We start from the raw sequence: 18127 nt of genomic DNA, 5'->3' as shown, positions 1-18127 counted from the left end.
CATCCCGCCAAGCCACGGCCATCCGGTCAAGGTAATATTCTTTCAGCGCCACCATCAGTCGGGATCGGTTTTCTATAGATTTGATGGACAGAGGTATGGAGTTCCATAGGCAGCAGGCTGTTACTAAAAATGATTTATTATAAACAGTTGTTCTATGATGAGGAATGCGAAGCGTGGACGAGCCAGAGCGGGTATCTCTTGCGCCTCTTCCATTCAAAAATCTAAAATTATTTGCAAGATAATTTGGAATTCCAAGATTGATGACTGAATGAGTAATGGAAAGTATTCGTATTTTTCTGACGTCCTCTAATTTCAAAATTGATTCATTAATGTAATAGGGTGTGACATGGTCATCACGCCTAAGATTGAACAAGAATCGAACACAATAATTTTGTACACGTTGCAATTTTGTTGCCAAAGCCACAGTCATATAATTAACCACGGTGTTGCAGTAGTTGAAGTGTGGAAACACGAGTGATTTGACCAGTAAGAGTGTAATGTGAAAAGGTAGAAGTCGTTGCATCTTCTTCAGTGTGTGAACAGCGGCAAACACTCTTTGACAAGTGCTTACCACCGCGTCAGTCCAGTCCAATGTGCGGTTTAGAGTCAAACCAAGACTTTTAACTTTGTCCTGGTATTGCAAAGTGGTTCCGTTTACAGTGATTTTTGGTAAAATGTCTAAGTCCACTTTGTTGAGTAACCGTGAGTGACCTATGATGATTGGCTTTGTTTTGTCAGGATTGAGTCTAAGTCCGTTCTTTTCTGCCCATTGAACAATTCTGTTGATGTCGTGATTCATCATGTTTATAGTTTTTCATTTGCATCGCTCACTTTAAAATAACACATAATCATCTTAATAAATAAAGATGATGATGTCTACAAGATTGCTGGAGATGTTCAGGATTTTGCTGTGATGATGGATTATATACGTGACAGTATTTTCATAAATTCACACTACATCAAATTTATTAAAACCAAAACCTAATAGGTACTCTTTTTATGTTAACAACCATACAAAATTGGCAAAATATTCAAAATATTTTTGCAAATTAAAAAGTTCTAGACATGTAATTTCTACAACCAAACTGCTGTGAAATTATTGTTTTATTTATTTTCTATGGAGTACATAGAGTATAGACTGCATGCATAGTTTATAAAACAAAATAGGCTATAGATGAAAAAAAAAAAAACTGGAAAAATACTATACTGATGTTAAAAAATACAACGATGTAAGACAGCTGAGCCTAGTCTACTTTAAAAACTGAAGATCAAACCAACAACTTAGAGATTACTTGTTGAGTTCTCATACCCAACCACTAACAGTGGCCGTGTTTGCAGGCAAGTCACTCAAGGACTGTTTGTGCTTGTATTTCCGCATGAAGGAGTACGCATTCGTAGGACCCAAGCCATACCCCAGTGAGCCCCTGGAGACAATGCTGCAGCAGGCACTTGGCACAGAGACTGTCATGGCTGACACTGAACATCCCAAGTAAGCATTTAGGAGTGAATACGTATATAAGTAACCACTAACCAATATTGTAATTACTAAATTAACTCCCCTGTTTTTCTCTCAAAGCTATATGAGTTCTCCATTCGGCTGTGTCATATTCTATTTTTTTTGTTGATAAGAATCAAATGGGTCAAAAGAAACTTGCCTGTTTTTTACAATGACAAAAATACAAGACAACATCAGGTGAAATAAATTAAAAATATACTGGTTAACTAACCATAGAGGTTGAACATAAGCTATTTAATATTCATCCTCAATATTTTCATTTTTAAATGAAATAGTCTCGCAAAATCTGACATTTGTACATAAAACCTTTTTGTATATTTTTGAAAATTTTAAATCATGTTGGTGAAACGATCAGTATATATGTTACACTCAATCTCCGAATTCGGACAATGTCCGAAATTTCTACCCACTCCGCGATGTGGATAGTGTGAAATACCCACGTCGCGGAGTGAGCATTTTATTCGGACATTGGCCGAAGTGAAATGCCCAGACCGCGTTGTGGGTAAATTGATTTACTCAAATGCCGAAGTCATAAAGTTCTTCGGCGAGTGAGTAAATCCAAAATACCCACAACGCGATGTGAGCAAGATGTATTGCCCACGTCGCGTTGTGGGTATTTCTAGTTTAGGCAAACGCCGAATTCACGTTCAGACATTTCACCCCCACCATTTGCACTATTTGCGATTAGGATGGATGGACCTGCACGTGCATTGTGTTTTCTTTGCTGTTGCTACCCTGTAGTGATACGCTCGTGATGGACAGTCATTATCATCGAAAGATTATCGCCGAATCAACCGCTTCGATGTCATAAACATTGATGACAAAGAAATGTTAGTTGAAAAAACAACTGGTGAAATGACAGATATAAAATATTTTTGTCGCATTGATCAAATGTATGACACAATTCATTCAGCTGACTTGCGAGTTGGTCTTAAGAAAGAGAAAGCTATGGAAGTAGAGCTTAAAAAGAAATTTTTCAACATTACCAGAGAGGTGATTAAAATATACTTGGATATGTTCGAACCTTGCTCACTGAAGAAAAAATCTCAAAGTAAAGGACTGGCCGTTAAACCCATCATTATTGAATTCACGATGTCAGGTAAGATTAGTTTTAATTTTTAAATCCTTTCGCTAAATTAGAGTGACTTTAGAATAATGTGTCAATAAGTAAAAGAAAGATGTAACAAGAACTGTGTGATAACGTATTCTCAATGTATGTGTAATGGACCTTTTTATATTTGTTCCTATTCGGTGATTTGCTGTTTATTTTCTAAAATGCTATTTTATACATTAAATAATTATAATCAAAACATAAATGTTATTTATTTTACCTAGTGATTGTGGATTTTATGTAGATTTTTGGGTATACGGTAGTTTATACAGGCTATTCGGCGTTTGCGCAAACTAGAAATATCCACTACCCGACGTGGGCAATCACTTTTGCTCACATCGCGTTGTGGGTATTTTGAATTTGCTCAATCGCCGAAGAAGGTTTTGACTTCGGCGTTTGAGTAAATCAGTTTACCCACAACGCGGTCTGGGCACTTCGTTTCGGCCAATGTCCGAAATAAAATGCCCACTCCGCGACGTGGGTATTTCACACTATCCACATCGCGGAGTGGGTAGAAATTTCGGACATTGTCCGAATTCGGAGATTGAGTGTAACATATACATGTAGGGATGGACAGGTCCTGAAATATTCCTGATTTTCGTGTCGGTTTTACATTTGATTCGGGAATTTTTCAGGACGGGATTTGATTCAATCGTCGACGATTTGCTGCTTCGCGAGTGACGATTACGCCGCTATCACTCCTTAGGCACTCCTTAGGCGTTATGTGATGTATTTTATAGTGATGGGTGGATCCAACAAAATGTCGGTACCGGATCCGGATCCGGATCTTGAAAAATTCGGATCCGGATCTTCGGATCTTCGGCTCCGGATCCAGATACACACTGCCATAAGTGCGGGTAAAAAAAACGTAATTAACAGAATGCCAATTTAAATCATACTGTTTAAAATTCAACTGGTAATGTTTAAAGATTAATACATCTTATATACAGAGTAATCTCCTGTTGAGCTCATAATCCCTCATTAAAAAAATCATAAAATGAAACTTTGTCCTAAGTTTGCACGACCACCAAAAGGGTATCTGTGTATATTTTACTATAGTTCGATCTTGAGTATGCTATATCGTGGGTTTTGCGTGAAGCATCCAATTTAGTAATGCGTGAATCACCTCTTGTTAATCTCTTCCTTAAATTCGTTCCAGGTCTACGGTTCTGATAGACGGGTATGTGGAGTTCTACAGGTAAAATACCCTGTGTCTGTGTACAAGAAGACTGTACTGTGTTCTAACTTCTAAAAATATTAGATGGGGGAGTCTTGACTTTTTTATTCACCCTGTATGGAGACAGATAATCTTCTTGTACACAGACAAAGGGTATTTTAGAGTTTCACATACCTGGATATCAGTACTGTGGACCTGGAACGAATAACATAGATATACAGGGTGTTCAAAAAAGGTGAGAACATATTTTACCTAGTGATTCCTTGGGTCAAAATAAATAGAAAATCAAGAATAACATTTTTTCCAAAATCGCTTCGTTAACCAGATATCCGCCATTTTATATTTTTTACATAAACATTTTTATCTTTTAATCTTTTTAACCGATCTTTATGAAACTTTGTATGTTTGTTATGGTAGACGAGACCCGTGTCATAAAAAAAGTTCATCTCAATTCAACTTAAAATTTCAAAATGGCGGCCATTTAAAACTTTTAAACTCAAATTACTCGAAAATTACTGGTTTTATGAAAAAATGCCAAGAACACTTTTATTTAGCATTGCCTATTAAACAATACCAAGTTCAAAAAGATCGAATAAGAAATAGCTGAAATATTACGATTTTTAGTTGTAAAATGGGGCAAACCTGACTAGCTTCTGCCTTATTCTACCCCATTTTACAACTAAAAATCGTAATATTTCAGCTATTTCTTATTCGATTTTTGAACTTGGTATCGTTTGATAGGGAATTAAAAATCATAAATAAAAGTGTTCTTGACATTTTTTCACAACATTAGCCGTTTTTGAGTCATTTACGTTAAGAAAACTGAAATGGCCGCCATTTTGAAATTTTTAATTGAATCAAGATGAATTTTTTTTCTAACATTGGTCTGTTCTACCTCAACCTTCATACCAAGTTTTATAAAGATCGGTTGAAAAAATTAAAAAATAAAAATGTTGTAAAAAATACAAAATGGCGGATATCTGGTTAAGGAATCGATTTTGGAAAAAATGTTACTCCTGATTTTCTCTTTATTTTGACCCAAGGAATAACTAGGTAAAATATGTCCCTACCTTTTTTGAACACCCTGTATAAGCAAGGGGTGATCCAGGCATACAAGACCGATGTTTTCCCGATTTTATTACTAACACAAAGCTGTCTGTATCTATGTACAAGACCGATCACCTGGATAACACGATGGTAAAAATTATTACCGGTGTAAACATTACTACCGGTTATTATTACCGGTTTGGTAAACATTATTACCGGTGGAAGTGCATTTGCCCAGCTATCATTACTGTGGACCTGGAAAATTCGGCGGTAAAAATTATTACCAGTGGAAGATGCATAAGCCCGCCTATCATTACTGTGGACCAGGAACAATATTCGGCGGTAAAAAATATTACCGGTTGAAGTGCATATGCCCAGTTATCATTACTGTGGACCTGGAACAAAATTCGGCGGTAAACATTATTACCGGTTGAAGTGCATGTTCCCGGTTATCATTACTGTGAACCTGGAACTAAATTCGGCGGTAAAAAATATTACCGGTTGAAGTGCATATGCCCGGTTATCATTACTGTGGACCTGGAACTAAATTCGGCGGTAAAAATTTTACCGGTTGAAGTGCATATGCCCGGTTATCATTACTGTGGACCTGGAACAAAATTCGGTGGTAAACATTATTACCGGTTGAAGTGCATATTCCCGGTTATCATTACTGTGGACCTGGAACTAAATTCGGCGGTAAAAATTATTACCGGTTGAAGTGCATATTCCCGGTTATCATTACTGTGGACCTGGAACAAAATTCGGCGGTAAACATTATTACCGGTTGAAGTGCATATTCCCGGTTATCATTTCTGTGGACCTGGAACTAAATTCGGCGGTAAAAATTATTACTGATTGAAGTGCATATTCCCGGTTATCATTACTGTGGACCTGGAACTGAATTCGGCAGTAAAAATTATTACCGGTGGAAGTTCATATGCCCGGCTATTTATTACTGTGGACCTGGAACAAAATTGAAAAAACGGCTATATACAGTACTGTGTATTTGCTCGACTCTCGATAGTCCGGATTTTTCGTAATCCGGACTGGACGCCCGCCACTTTAGTCCGGATGAGCGTACATGGATACAGACAGCTTTGTGTTAGTAAAAAATCGGATCCATCAAAACCGGATCCAGCCCAAGATCCGGAATTTTTTGGATCCGATCCGGTGCCGGTTCCAGCTCGGATCCGGCAGATCCGGTTGTCCAATATCCGGATCCGACCATCACTAGTATTTTAATAAATAAATAAATATCCTGAGAGATGTTCACGATAGTTCCCCGAATGCAGGTGGCGAAGTCATTTCGCGAATTGCGCTGTGACCGCGAGTCATTTTGACGATAACGCCGGGGACCGCAAGTCATTACAACGATCGCACCGTAACTGCAGAGTCATTTCGACGATCGCGCTGTGACCGTGAGTCATACCGACGATCACACCGTCACCACGAGTCACAAGTTTCTATACCTGTAAATGTTTACCCATTTTTTTTGTTGTTTTTATAGACGGTTTTATTAACGGTAAAAATAGATTTTGTTTGTCTTTTGTGGTAACTGCAATACTCAAGACTTTTAAAACAAACCCTTTTTATGCACAGGAAAAAATCCCATCCCGTCCGTTCCCAAAAATTGGAAAGGAATTAAAAATCCTGTCTCAAACTAAAAATTGAATCCCGTCCATCCCTATATAAAAGTAACTAACTTTTGTCATGCTTAGGTTGATAATCACTGGAGTTCTCGCAGATAGAAAGCCAGTAGATCTGCACTTGTTCCGCAACTACCCATCGCCAAGTGAATTGCTGGATCCGCATGACGCAAGCAGAGGAGACTACCCAGCGCCGGCCTCGCGATATGAACAGCTAGTATGGAAGGCGGCACGTGCCAGTGGGGCGGCACCATCCTACTTTAGGTCTGTACTCAACTTTCATTCTAATCCTAGAACTATTCTTATGGCTTTTCACAAGTGGCCAGTAATAGATGTGACTAAGGTGTTCACATATTTTGGAATTAAATTATCGGTAAAAATAAATATATATTAATAGTCAAATAATGTAGCATTCAAAATAATCAGCATCCGTGTCACTTTTACTGATTCTTTTCTTCTATCCACCCACTATGTGTACATGTTGCAACCGTACAACCGATGTGATATATGCGGTTTGAAGTACAAATTGTCTTTCCCTACCACGTAAAAACCATTGAAAAATGTGCTAGGTTTGGTGCTGAATAAAACATATTATTTTTGGAGCAGGCATGAATGTCTCTCTGTCACCGTTGTGACGGGTTGTTGGTGCATTATTGCACAATTTTATTTAGCATTAGTCAATTTTGATTGTATCATGTTTTTAGTATCGTTAATAATTGGTTGTTGTGGCCAAATATCTCCTTCGATATGAGTGTCCCTTTTTTTAGAGTTCGAATGGTAGAGAGGCTTACCAGCCGTAACTTTGCTTCTCAAATAAAGCAATTTTTTGTGTTTGGAAATACATTAGTGTAATAATTACAAATGTTACAGGGCGTTTGGTCGGTACATTGACGGAGGTTTGATTGCCAACAACCCGACTATGGACGCATTGACAGAGATACATGAGTACAACACGGCACTACGGTGTTTAGGACGGGATGCTGAGGTGAAGCCTCCTACAGTAGTGGTGTCAGTGGGCACTGGCTGTATACCAGTCAAACAGGTAGTCCTACTTCCTACATATGATTCATTGGGAGGTTTAAACATTCCATCTCCATGTCAAAAGTTGTCCCCAGTTTTAAAATCAAATAGGGAAGAGTAAAGCTGAGCCACTGGCAGAAGCACTAAAGCAAATTTCTGATTACTGTCTTACAGTACATTTTATCGTTCATCAATCTGGTTACTAAGGTTCAGGATTTAAATTTTTTTGCTTAAACTTGATGAGGAAACCCAAAAATATATTGTTTTGTCAAGCTACTTGGCTGCAGCGTAGATGTTTTAAAACAAATATAATACTGTAGTACAAACACTTTAGCAAGTAGGCTTGTTGCCTAGTAGGGCAATAATGCACTATCTAGTCATTCATCACATACCTGTCATTAGCTGATTTTAAACTAAGCCAGCTTATTTCAACTTTTTCAATTAAATTATCTTTGTTATTTTTTCATTAATATATTTAATTACGTTGTATTACTATACGTAAAAATTCTCAAAATGACAAACACTATTGCTTTGAAAAATGTTTAGAGAACAAAAAAGGTTCCTGTTCTTATTCAACAACTGTCATTTACTTTGAGTAATTTCCGCAGCTGCCACCAGTTGACGTGTTCAGGCCTGAGAGTATTTGGGACTCTGCCAGACTGGTTATGGGTATCTCAGCACTAGGTACACTACTGGTGGACCAAGCCACCCTGGCTGATGGCAGAGTCATTGACAGGTGTAATGCCTGGTGCAGTATGATCGGTGTTCCATACTTCAGGTATGTTAGTCATGTCTAATTGAATCTATTGTACATTTTTTGCACGTTTTCCTCTCTTTGTCTTAGGCCCCAGGGTGTCCTCCAGCACCTCACAACCCTCCAACTTTTCAAAAATAAAAATAAAAGTTAATTAAAGAAGTGTGAGAGCCTGAGATTTATGTTCTAGCCAAGTTCAAGCCGAGCTTTTAAATTTGGTGAAATGTGCATCCGTCACAATGTTATTATGGTAGTATCGTGATCATATCCCGTGGTCTTATGGACATCATTACTATTTCTCAGAATTCTGGAAAAATCCTGTTGGCACACGTGTACAAGATGGCTAATAATAGGCCTAGAGGTCAAAGTTAAAATAAATAATTAATTAACATAGAGTACAGAAATTGCTGAACTAACAAGTGGAAGAGTGATGACTAGAGTGAAGAGTGATCATTTCGCAAATAATTAATAGGCTAGTACATTGTTTTGCATGCATTAACAATAACAGATCAACCAAAGATCAATAGTAAATATATGTGGACGGTAGTTCAATAAGTTAATATATCCTCCCATAGCAGAACTTTAACCAGTTCACATTTCAACAGATTTTCACCACAATTATCAGAAGACGTCGCAATGGATGAAAAAAATGATGCGAAGCTGGTGAACATGCTTTGGGAGACAAAGGCGTATATTATGAGGAACGACGAGGCTGTATGTCGCTTGGCGAGCCTGCTCACCGGCAACCGGTCTCTTGCTCAAGGTGCCCACAGTTAACAAGTAATCACATATGCTTTAAACTCTTAGGGTTAATTTTATCTCATGAGGGTGTTCTAGAATTCCTAGGGCAATACAACCTCAACATTGAATACACCTCTTACATGATAAAATTGATTTTGAACCAAGAATCAAGTTTGCATCAAACTCAGTTTTCTTTACCTAAAATATGTATCATAAGCTGATTCATATTTTATCTGATCATGATGAGATAAAAACCTCCAAACTTCCTTTGTAATTCCTTGTTGTTAAAGGTACCGAAATGAGGAGGAACTGAGGTACCGATTAGTGGTCATTTACGTTTAAAATTATCGGTTGTTAACTCTGTTGGTTTAATTAAATCCGAACGTTTTGTGTTCTAAAAAGATAGATTGTTCACAGAGGGAAAAATGAGAGCAAAAACAGGTAACAACAGTTGTAATCAGAACATGATAATTACATGAGTGCCACTATTCCAAACTGCTGAAATCTCATTATGAAACAATTTCATACATTATCAAATTCCTTAATCATTGGATTTATTAGTTTATTAATTACTGTGCCAATATGATGAAAACATACAAATTAGCCTTACATTTTTCTTTTGTAAATTCATATTGATTATTAGTCCTCAACTGACAAGTTTTTCTCACCCAAATATATGATAATTGTTGCCAATTGTAGACGGTTTCCATTCAACAATTAAAAACAACTGGTTTTAAAAATTAATTAAAATTTTTCAGAGGTACAGTTTACTATTTTAAATTTATCCTCCTGACTCTCTTATGACAAGGTTTAGCATTTAGCACATTAAAGACTGAATAGCACACCATCTCAACATACGACTTTAGTCCATCTCAGATTTTACATTAGTCGTTACCTTGAAAAAAATGCAAAAAAAGTTGACAACGTGATTATTTTGGTATACATGTTAGGTGAGTCCCTGCCTGGTTATATATTTTTTGTTTTACATGCAGTGCTGTATTTTAATGATAGTTTTATCTACATAGTGAATACACTATCTTCTCATAAAGTTCTAGTGGGAATTTATTTAACTTGAGAATATTTAATTTGACAATGTCACCTGTTTTTAAAGCCATGCTATGTACTTGGTAATAAAGTTTCATTGCATTTGATTTTGATTTGAACTAAAATGATCTTCCGTTGACAAGAGAATTTTCAATACCCTGGCAAGTCTGGAAAAAAACCAAATAGTCTGGTCTTTTCAGTGGTTTTGGAGTCCCTTGTCCAGTTAACTACAACAGTTTTTGATTGGTTCTCAGACAGTTTAGTTGGTGAGGGTAAGTCTGAATTTGTGTGTGCTGAAGCCTGTTTTTATTGAGAGAACTATTTCCCCTAATTAATACATAATTATGGTTTCATAAAAAAATATTTTTTCCTATTTTTACTACTAGGATAAAATTGTGTAAAATTCCAAAACAAAATTGAATGATCATATAGTAGTAAAAAATAACAACTAGGGCCTATATTAAATTTAAATTTGATGTTTTTATTACATTTTCCAGTTAAAGTATTCTTATAATATAACACGTTCTAACATAATAAGTTCTCTCCAAACTTATGCCTAAATAAATTATATATTTGCATACATTTGGTGACCTATAAATTTAGTACAACCATAGCCACCTCTAATACACAAGGCCGCGACATTCGAACTGGCAACGCCGCACTCACCAGCCGCCTGGGTCCTGCACACTTGCAAGGCTAACATTAATGAGAGTATCGCTGCTCTGTATCAATGAATGAAAGTATGTAAATGACTTCCAATCTTAGTACCTATGTAATTGATGCACCTATATTAGTGGATTCTAGGGTATGGTAAAATAGAAAAAATTGAATCTAATTTGTTTATTTAGTGAAAAAATGCAACATACCACAATATGTCTAAAACTAAACATACAAACATGATGATTTTTGTTGCATTTATCTTATTGTATTGTAAGTACGATGCATGTGGAAATGTATGGACTTTGCATATTTCCCTTGTTAATTTGATAATCTATACTATTATATAAAAATCAAATTGTGTCTGTCTGCATGTGTGTTGTTCAATATTGTAAAAACTACTAGACCGAATGGTTTAAATTTTACAAAAATATAGCTACTATACCAAGAATGGTAATAGGACTATTGCCATTGCCACTTTGATAATTTGAAATAAGACTTCCATTGCAAATGGATTTGTAGAGACTAACACCAAATTGTTCAAATTAAATTATTTTTCAATTTGAAATAGGAATATTATGTTTTAGTCTACCTGAGGAACCACAAGTTAGCTATAACCTTTGACTATTAAGTTACTAAACAAAACGTTTGCCATATTGTAAACGATTTCAGAAGCTAGGCCTCCATATCGCTTTCTGCAATATTAATTGAATTTTTTTACCACATCAGCATTCCCTCTGGAGACTCTGATGCTTTTATTGTTAGGTGGTGTAGTACATATTTTTATTAGTACTTATATTAAACACCGGTTTATTTCTTTGAAGTTCTAGTTATTTAAGAAGTTATTTTAATCACTTAACAACAGAGTTTATCAATAAGATTAAAAAACTAATTAGGAAATAGTGTAGTTACGGCAATCTCACCTAAAACTCTCGCGAATATTTACACGAATCATTGTCTTTATTCTTATATTTGTTTACAAATCTAAGTTCATATTCGTGAAAATGTTTCACGCACACGCAAATTGTTTATGGTGTCAAATTTCACTGAAGAGTTAATAGCAGGAAGCCATCGTTGCTTACGCTGCAGATAACTTAGAATCTTAAAACACTGTATGTATCATTCAGTTTTAATTGAGCTTTCGTAATTACTCTTGCACCAAGGCACAACACCTCTATCTGGCATGCTGTAGTAACAAGTTTAATGTCATCACTAATGATTAAGGGTAGTAGATGTGCGAATAAGTATGTCGGTACGCGACTCCTCCATTCAGTGTAATGGCAAGACGATCACGCACCAAGACTCAGATGCCAGTTTTCACTCGCCGCGGCCTTGTTTACTAGAGAAGGCTATAGTAGACATTAGCACTGAACCAAAGCTTTCAAGAAAAAGTTAAGAAAATTATATGATACGGAATGTAAAATATTATATTGTGAGAAAGTGTTCCTATTATATTTAATTGTTTCCATTACTAACATATGTGTTCTAGATTAGTTTCTGTAACCATTGCTTTTCTACCTTATTAGAAATCATATTTGAAATTAACACGTATGATGTTTTACACCGTATAAGATTTAACCTGAATTTTGAGTTTTTGTTTGGTTGTCAAATCAAATATGGCCGTAGTTTATTTTTTTTTTACAATGGAAACGAGCTTATCAAGTTTACTTTTTTTTCCTCTGAAACGTTTTTATGGGAGTTCGCTTTCTGAACTGGGGCATGTAGCACTTGGCATTAAGTAGCAAGAGATATTTTAAGAGAAAATTTTTTTACCAGCTAGTCTATCTTTTTTTGTGAATTATATGTAGACAACATATCAGTACAAACATGTGTACTTAATAGCTTAGCTCAGACCCTCTGTGTAACCAAGGCAACACTAAATTAACAGGCGGTAATGCTCCTCTGGTATGACGTCATCATAGGCGATGGCAATGACGTAATGTCATTTTTTTGTTATATTTTTGTTTTCCAAGAAAAGATTAAAACAAGCAGCTGATCACAAACGGCAAACATCACGTCATTGCCGTCATCTATGATGATGTCATGCCAGAGGAGCATTCCGGTCTGTTTATTTAGTGTTGCCTTGGTGTAACCTTAGGTCTGTAACGTTTTTGCATCATTTTGATCCAGTTTCTAAATTTTCAAACATAAACAAATCTTTATTCCACGCATAAATTTTCCTTAAAATTCAACCTAAAATGTTGTCTATGAAATTCGGTTAGGTTTTAACCAAATGCCTAAAAGCATTAAACTTGTTTTGTTTCTATTGAAAACGGATTTTTTTCAAATATATGAAAAATACTTCCCTACCTTTATACTTGCAGTAGGCCCTACTATGTTTTATAAAATTGTTTATACATTTTTGTTGTTTTATTTTACATTATTTTTTATATTGACAATATTGACATTTTACAAAGATAGCCTTCTCGAAATCATTTTGGAAACTTCGTGGTAATATCTCCACGAAAGCTAGCTGTCTTTGCCGTTGAATGAAACATTGGCTTTTCTAATGTAACTCTTTTATAGTTTCTAAATACTTTTTTATTTTTCAAATATATTTTCAGATGCAAAATCAAATAAAAGACTGAGAGAAGAGAGTTTTCAAACTACTCCCCAAGACATTAAGTTCCTGTCAAAGAAACCTAAACTAGAAAATCCTTCATGTAGTGAAGATGACTCTAGCAGTTCATATAATCTGTGGAAAAAATACTTTTAGATGTTAAAAAATAAAATTACCTTGTGTTAATTTATTATGATATTTACGCCATTTAAAGTACAAAAATTAATTGAAATAGCTAATAATTGGTATAGTTAACTGAATCGCTGAAATGAAATTCTAGCAGTTCTCATAATCTGGAGAAAAAATATTTAAACATTAATGTTAAAATTACCTTGTGTTGATTTATCGTCATATTTACGGCAATAAAAAACCTTATTGAAGTAAAACAGTTAATTATTTTTTTATAGTTTACTTAATGTCGCTGATATGAAATTGATAAAAAATGTAAAATAGTCTTGTTTACAGGTTTGCAAGAGTTAAGTGACCATAACTGAATTTACTATACCATTAAAGAAATATTCTGGCCATTCTGTTATAAAAACATAATAAATTCAAATCAGTTTTACAATTCAAATTCTTGAACAAAATTATTCTATCAATCGTTCACATCAAGTATTAGTTGATTTTTGACCTTTTTACAATAGTATATACTCCCTGTAGTATATTCAAATATACTAGTATATACTAGAAATTGAGATAGTTTCTAATGTTTCTGTATACCTCTCCTTTTATATATTTACTGATTTGGATTTATAACCAAAAAAATAATTTTATTTGTCGTTGATTCTTTGAAGATCTGTAAGGGAAGCTCAACATATACCTTGTAAGGTGGATGTGGGTTATTGTGTAGGGCTGCAATTTCTTAGTTTATTGTTAATTTGAGTGGAAATCAATGTTTTATGTTTATTTGGTTTGTTTTTATCCACAATAAAAATAATGGAAAGTTAAGAGCCACTTAAAACATTTTTTTGCGTTAATAAAATACTTAATGTTTTTGTTGACGAACAACTTGTGTAGACCTTTACAATTATTTTTTTGGTAAAAAGTATATGTCTGCTTGAGATGAAAATCAGTAATTATGAAATAACTTTAAATTTATAATGTCGTAACTCATCACCATATCCTTCCTGTGAACCATTTCATTTTTATTATTTTAAGTTCAAAATTACCCTCAACATTTCACTCTGCAGGGGTATGAATCTAATTTTTGGATATTTGTGAACATCTTTTCTGTTAGGTACTATTTTTAAAATTTCAGAGGTAGTTCTACTGCCAACCCCAGAGGTTTTCTGGGTCTGTTCCTGTTTTTGAGATGTAGACAGTATTCAAATCCAATAGTGATTTCTAAATTATAGCTTTAAAGTTTTGACATAAAAAAAATATTAAAAACCATATAAGTATTTTAAGGGAATTAATTTATGAAATAATTGTAGAGCTTTTATATAATTGATACACAAAGACACTGTATACATTTTAATACTTATAATTACAAATATACAATTGGTTTATAGAGGCTGTGTAAGCTGTGAAAAAAACCATTATAATTTATTTGAATTCCAAACTAAATTTTATGTTTTCTTTTCTTATTATTTTTATAAAACTTGTTATGAATCGCGCTACAAGATCGTAAGCCAAATGTTTGCTCCTGGTTTATTTTCCTGTATCTTCCAATTAAAAACAAAAAAAGGTTGTTTTGTTAATCTGTAGCAAAATATAGAGTTAGCAATTTTCTGATTCATATGAATAAGTTAATTATTTTGCAGCTAATGCTTTTGGTAATTTTGATGACCACACAATGTACACTCTGGCAATACCAATTTAACTTTTCTATGGGATTTTATACTTTTTAATAAATTCAATTTAAGTTTGGCTGAATAAAGATTAATCTCATTGTTTGGCTAATTTTTACCAAGCCATAAAATTGAGAGTTCATTATGCACTCTTGCCCAACGAAATCTTCACATATTTGTTTTAAGATCAATCAAATTTAACATCAAAGTTTGGAATTACTGGCACTTACTGGTACTTATCATAGGAAACTATTTTACGTTAAAATGAAACACATACCGTTATGTCGTTTTAAAAGTGTAAAATTTCTCAATAGTGTCAGGAGGATAGGAGGATTAAAGACTAAAGAAACAAAAATTAGTTAGACTCTTTTTCAACTTTAAGTTATCTGACATTAAAAGTTTGGGTTATAACTTGGAGGAAATAAAGAGGAAAAATGTCTTAGAAATGTGTATTGACTTATGATTAACATGTTCTCTGCTTAAATTCACTGAATAGAATTTACCATCTTAAACTAAACTGCCACAGTATTGTATTAGTTATTGTATTAAGAAAATAAGTTTATTCTGTAGGTATAGAACTTACCTTATATTATTTCACAAATTATCTATTTTATCTTTTGTCTAGGAGTAGCAGCCAGTCTTGGATAATTATTACATATAAATGATCAGACCACGCATACACATGAGGGCTCTCTCCAATTCACACATCAGGGATACTTTCATACCAAAATATTCTACATTTTTACTCCATGTGAACCAATATTTTTTTGGTAATACACACAAGAGGGCTTGTTATATTTTATTTTAGATTTTCTCTTATATCCTCATTTATATTCTAAATACAATTATTTAGAATGTTATTCTTAATTTTAGGAAAACAATTAAGTTAGTTATAGTTGAAGTTGAGTTAATTGGTGTGTATGGTTTCCAATTAAAGAATCATCTTAAAATCCATGTACCATTAAAGTTATTTTATAATTTTATCTTGCAAAACTTGTAAACAAGTGTTTTTTCTAAGAGGTTTGTAAGATTGTTTACAATTGGTTGTTCCTCAATGGTTCCTTAACTGGATTTTGTAATACACATATTACGTTTCCTAGCTTTAAATCTTATTTTATAGTTTGCTTATTCTTGTTAAAGTTTAAACCATTCTTGAACTATACTTTATTCACAATATTTAGGTGGTTTGAGAGGAAGTTTCCCCACTACTTTTTTTGTATTTAATGTTTGTTGCTTGATCAGCTATTGAGCTATTATTTTAAAAACAAGGAGTCAATTGGAGGGGATAGATTTATTCTTCTAAAACTGCAAAAATATTGTGAACGAAGAATAGAAAAATGCACATGTGATAAATATCATAATGTAAGTTTATTTAAGTTAGTATTGTTTAGAAAAATAGGTTTTGTTTATGAAGAATAAACAAATTTAGAAAATACCAAGGCGTGCTTTATTATTTATAATTTTGTTACTGAATAAACTCTTTGACTAAGACAAAACTTGTACTTCTTTCTAGTCTTATATTGAATACTTTGAATTTTACCTTTTGTATATAGTTTTAATATCTGTTGTAATATTATAATTTCTATTATCTCTTGGGGAAAGTTACTCTACAAACAATAATAATAATGCAGATTGTTAAAAGCAAAGTATCATACTAGTATTTATGTATATAAATGATTTCCTGTGATATATTATTTTACGAATAACGTTAAAAAAATCAATATGGCAAATCATCAGGCATTAAATTTTAGGCTTGGCTGCACCTTTCTTTACTCGATAAATTTCTTTATTTGGGATCTCTCAAAGAGATACAATGGCGTCACAAACAATGTCAGTGGAGCCTAAAACTCAAACCCAACGCTTTAATAAAATTTGTCTGTATGCTTGAACTGCCTTCCCATGTCTCTCTAATTGTGTATTACAGAGACAAGGGAAGGCAGTTCAAACAAGAATAAGACCAATGTGGATGGTTGGGCTGATACAAAAGAAGCATAAGGAGAATGTCTGATCAAATATAATAATACCTCAGGTCTAACCTCAAACTCATGATTGAGATCCTTTCCATAGTTCTGTTATTTAGTAGTGTAGCTTTTAATTGAGCAGTTTTCTAAAAATCATTTGACTCGGATCATAACATAATAGTATTTTTAATCGTTGAGAATCATAACATGAGTACCTACCTAAATATAATTTTCTATAATTTAATTTTAATTCTTAGCTAGGCTGTGTTTAGCCTTTTAGAGTGCTTTGCACCATACGGTTCATAGGATGTTCCATGAGGATTTCCAAATAAATATTCCATGACAAATAATTACTCACTTTGTATAAGTAATATGTATGATGTTTGTAATTCTCCATAAACAGCTTGCACAATCGTGTATGTAATAATCAAGAAGCTATTTAATAATTAGCCTAATCATAAAGTTAGTCATGTCCAGCTAGTTTCTTATGTTACTGTTGTATCCATGAAATGTTATCTGTTTAATAAATTGAATGAATTAAGTTGTTCTTTAAAAAAATTACCTTATCCTTTTTTATGTGCTAATGAAATACTTCAAATATTATGTAGACATATTATATCATTAAAATAATCAACTCTTTTACACCTAATCTTATGTGCCTATTCATCTGTGGTAAGAAATATGCACAAAAATCGACCTAAACAAAGTTTTATTGTTGTTCAAAGATTTACTGTGGATATTTTCCATCACAATAAATTCATAACACATCAGACCATTAACTCACCCACCAACAATGAATTTCAAACAGGGAAAGTTTTATTGATCTGACTTAATTTATCTACACATTGTTTTATAATCATTACTGATTGGATCCCTTAATCTGAAGCTGATAATGCATTACTGAAATGTACTTGAGATTGGAAGCTTGATAGACAGGCCATTAGCATAATTTCAGAACTGTGGCCTAATTGACCTAATAGGAAGCGATTGAGATAATTGTATCTTGCCATTACCAGACCCAGGCATTATGTGGCTCCTCATATCAACATCAACTCACATGACAATTTGCCCACTGGATTACACCAACATTAATAAATCATGAA

General features: G+C 33.9%; 1 protein-coding gene across 6 annotated transcripts in view; it reads left to right on the top strand.

Annotated features, from left to right (window-relative positions):
* Positions 1 to 17565, top strand: part of LOC129004329 (85/88 kDa calcium-independent phospholipase A2-like) — a 57937-nt gene extending 40372 nt beyond the window's left edge. The window contains exons 12-18 of one of the 6 annotated variants that reach the window (XM_054432875.1): positions 1339 to 1489; positions 6570 to 6761; positions 7368 to 7539; positions 8126 to 8295; positions 8877 to 9034; positions 10257 to 10328; positions 13278 to 13672. In XM_054432875.1, the coding sequence (XP_054288850.1) occupies positions 1339 to 1489; positions 6570 to 6761; positions 7368 to 7539; positions 8126 to 8295; positions 8877 to 9034; positions 10257 to 10328; positions 13278 to 13429 (1067 nt within the window). In that variant the 3' untranslated portion in view covers positions 13430 to 13672. Of the gene's footprint in view, positions 1 to 1338; positions 1490 to 6569; positions 6762 to 7367; positions 7540 to 8125; positions 8296 to 8876; positions 9052 to 10256; positions 10329 to 13277; positions 13673 to 15688 lie in introns of those variants that run through there. The other 5 variants (XM_054432877.1, XM_054432878.1, XM_054432876.1 and 2 more) reach the window with 5 other exon arrangements.
* The last annotated feature ends 562 nt before the right edge of the window (positions 17566 to 18127 follow it).

This window comes from Macrosteles quadrilineatus, unplaced genomic scaffold (assembly GCF_028750875.1).
Source record: "Macrosteles quadrilineatus isolate MER2022 unplaced genomic scaffold, UCM_ALF_1.0 Scaffold_9__3_contigs__length_116548681, whole genome shotgun sequence".
NCBI lineage: Eukaryota > Metazoa > Arthropoda > Insecta > Hemiptera > Cicadellidae > Macrosteles > Macrosteles quadrilineatus.
The sequence above is the reverse complement of the archived record's forward strand: the minus strand, read 5'-3'. Positions and strand labels throughout refer to the sequence as shown.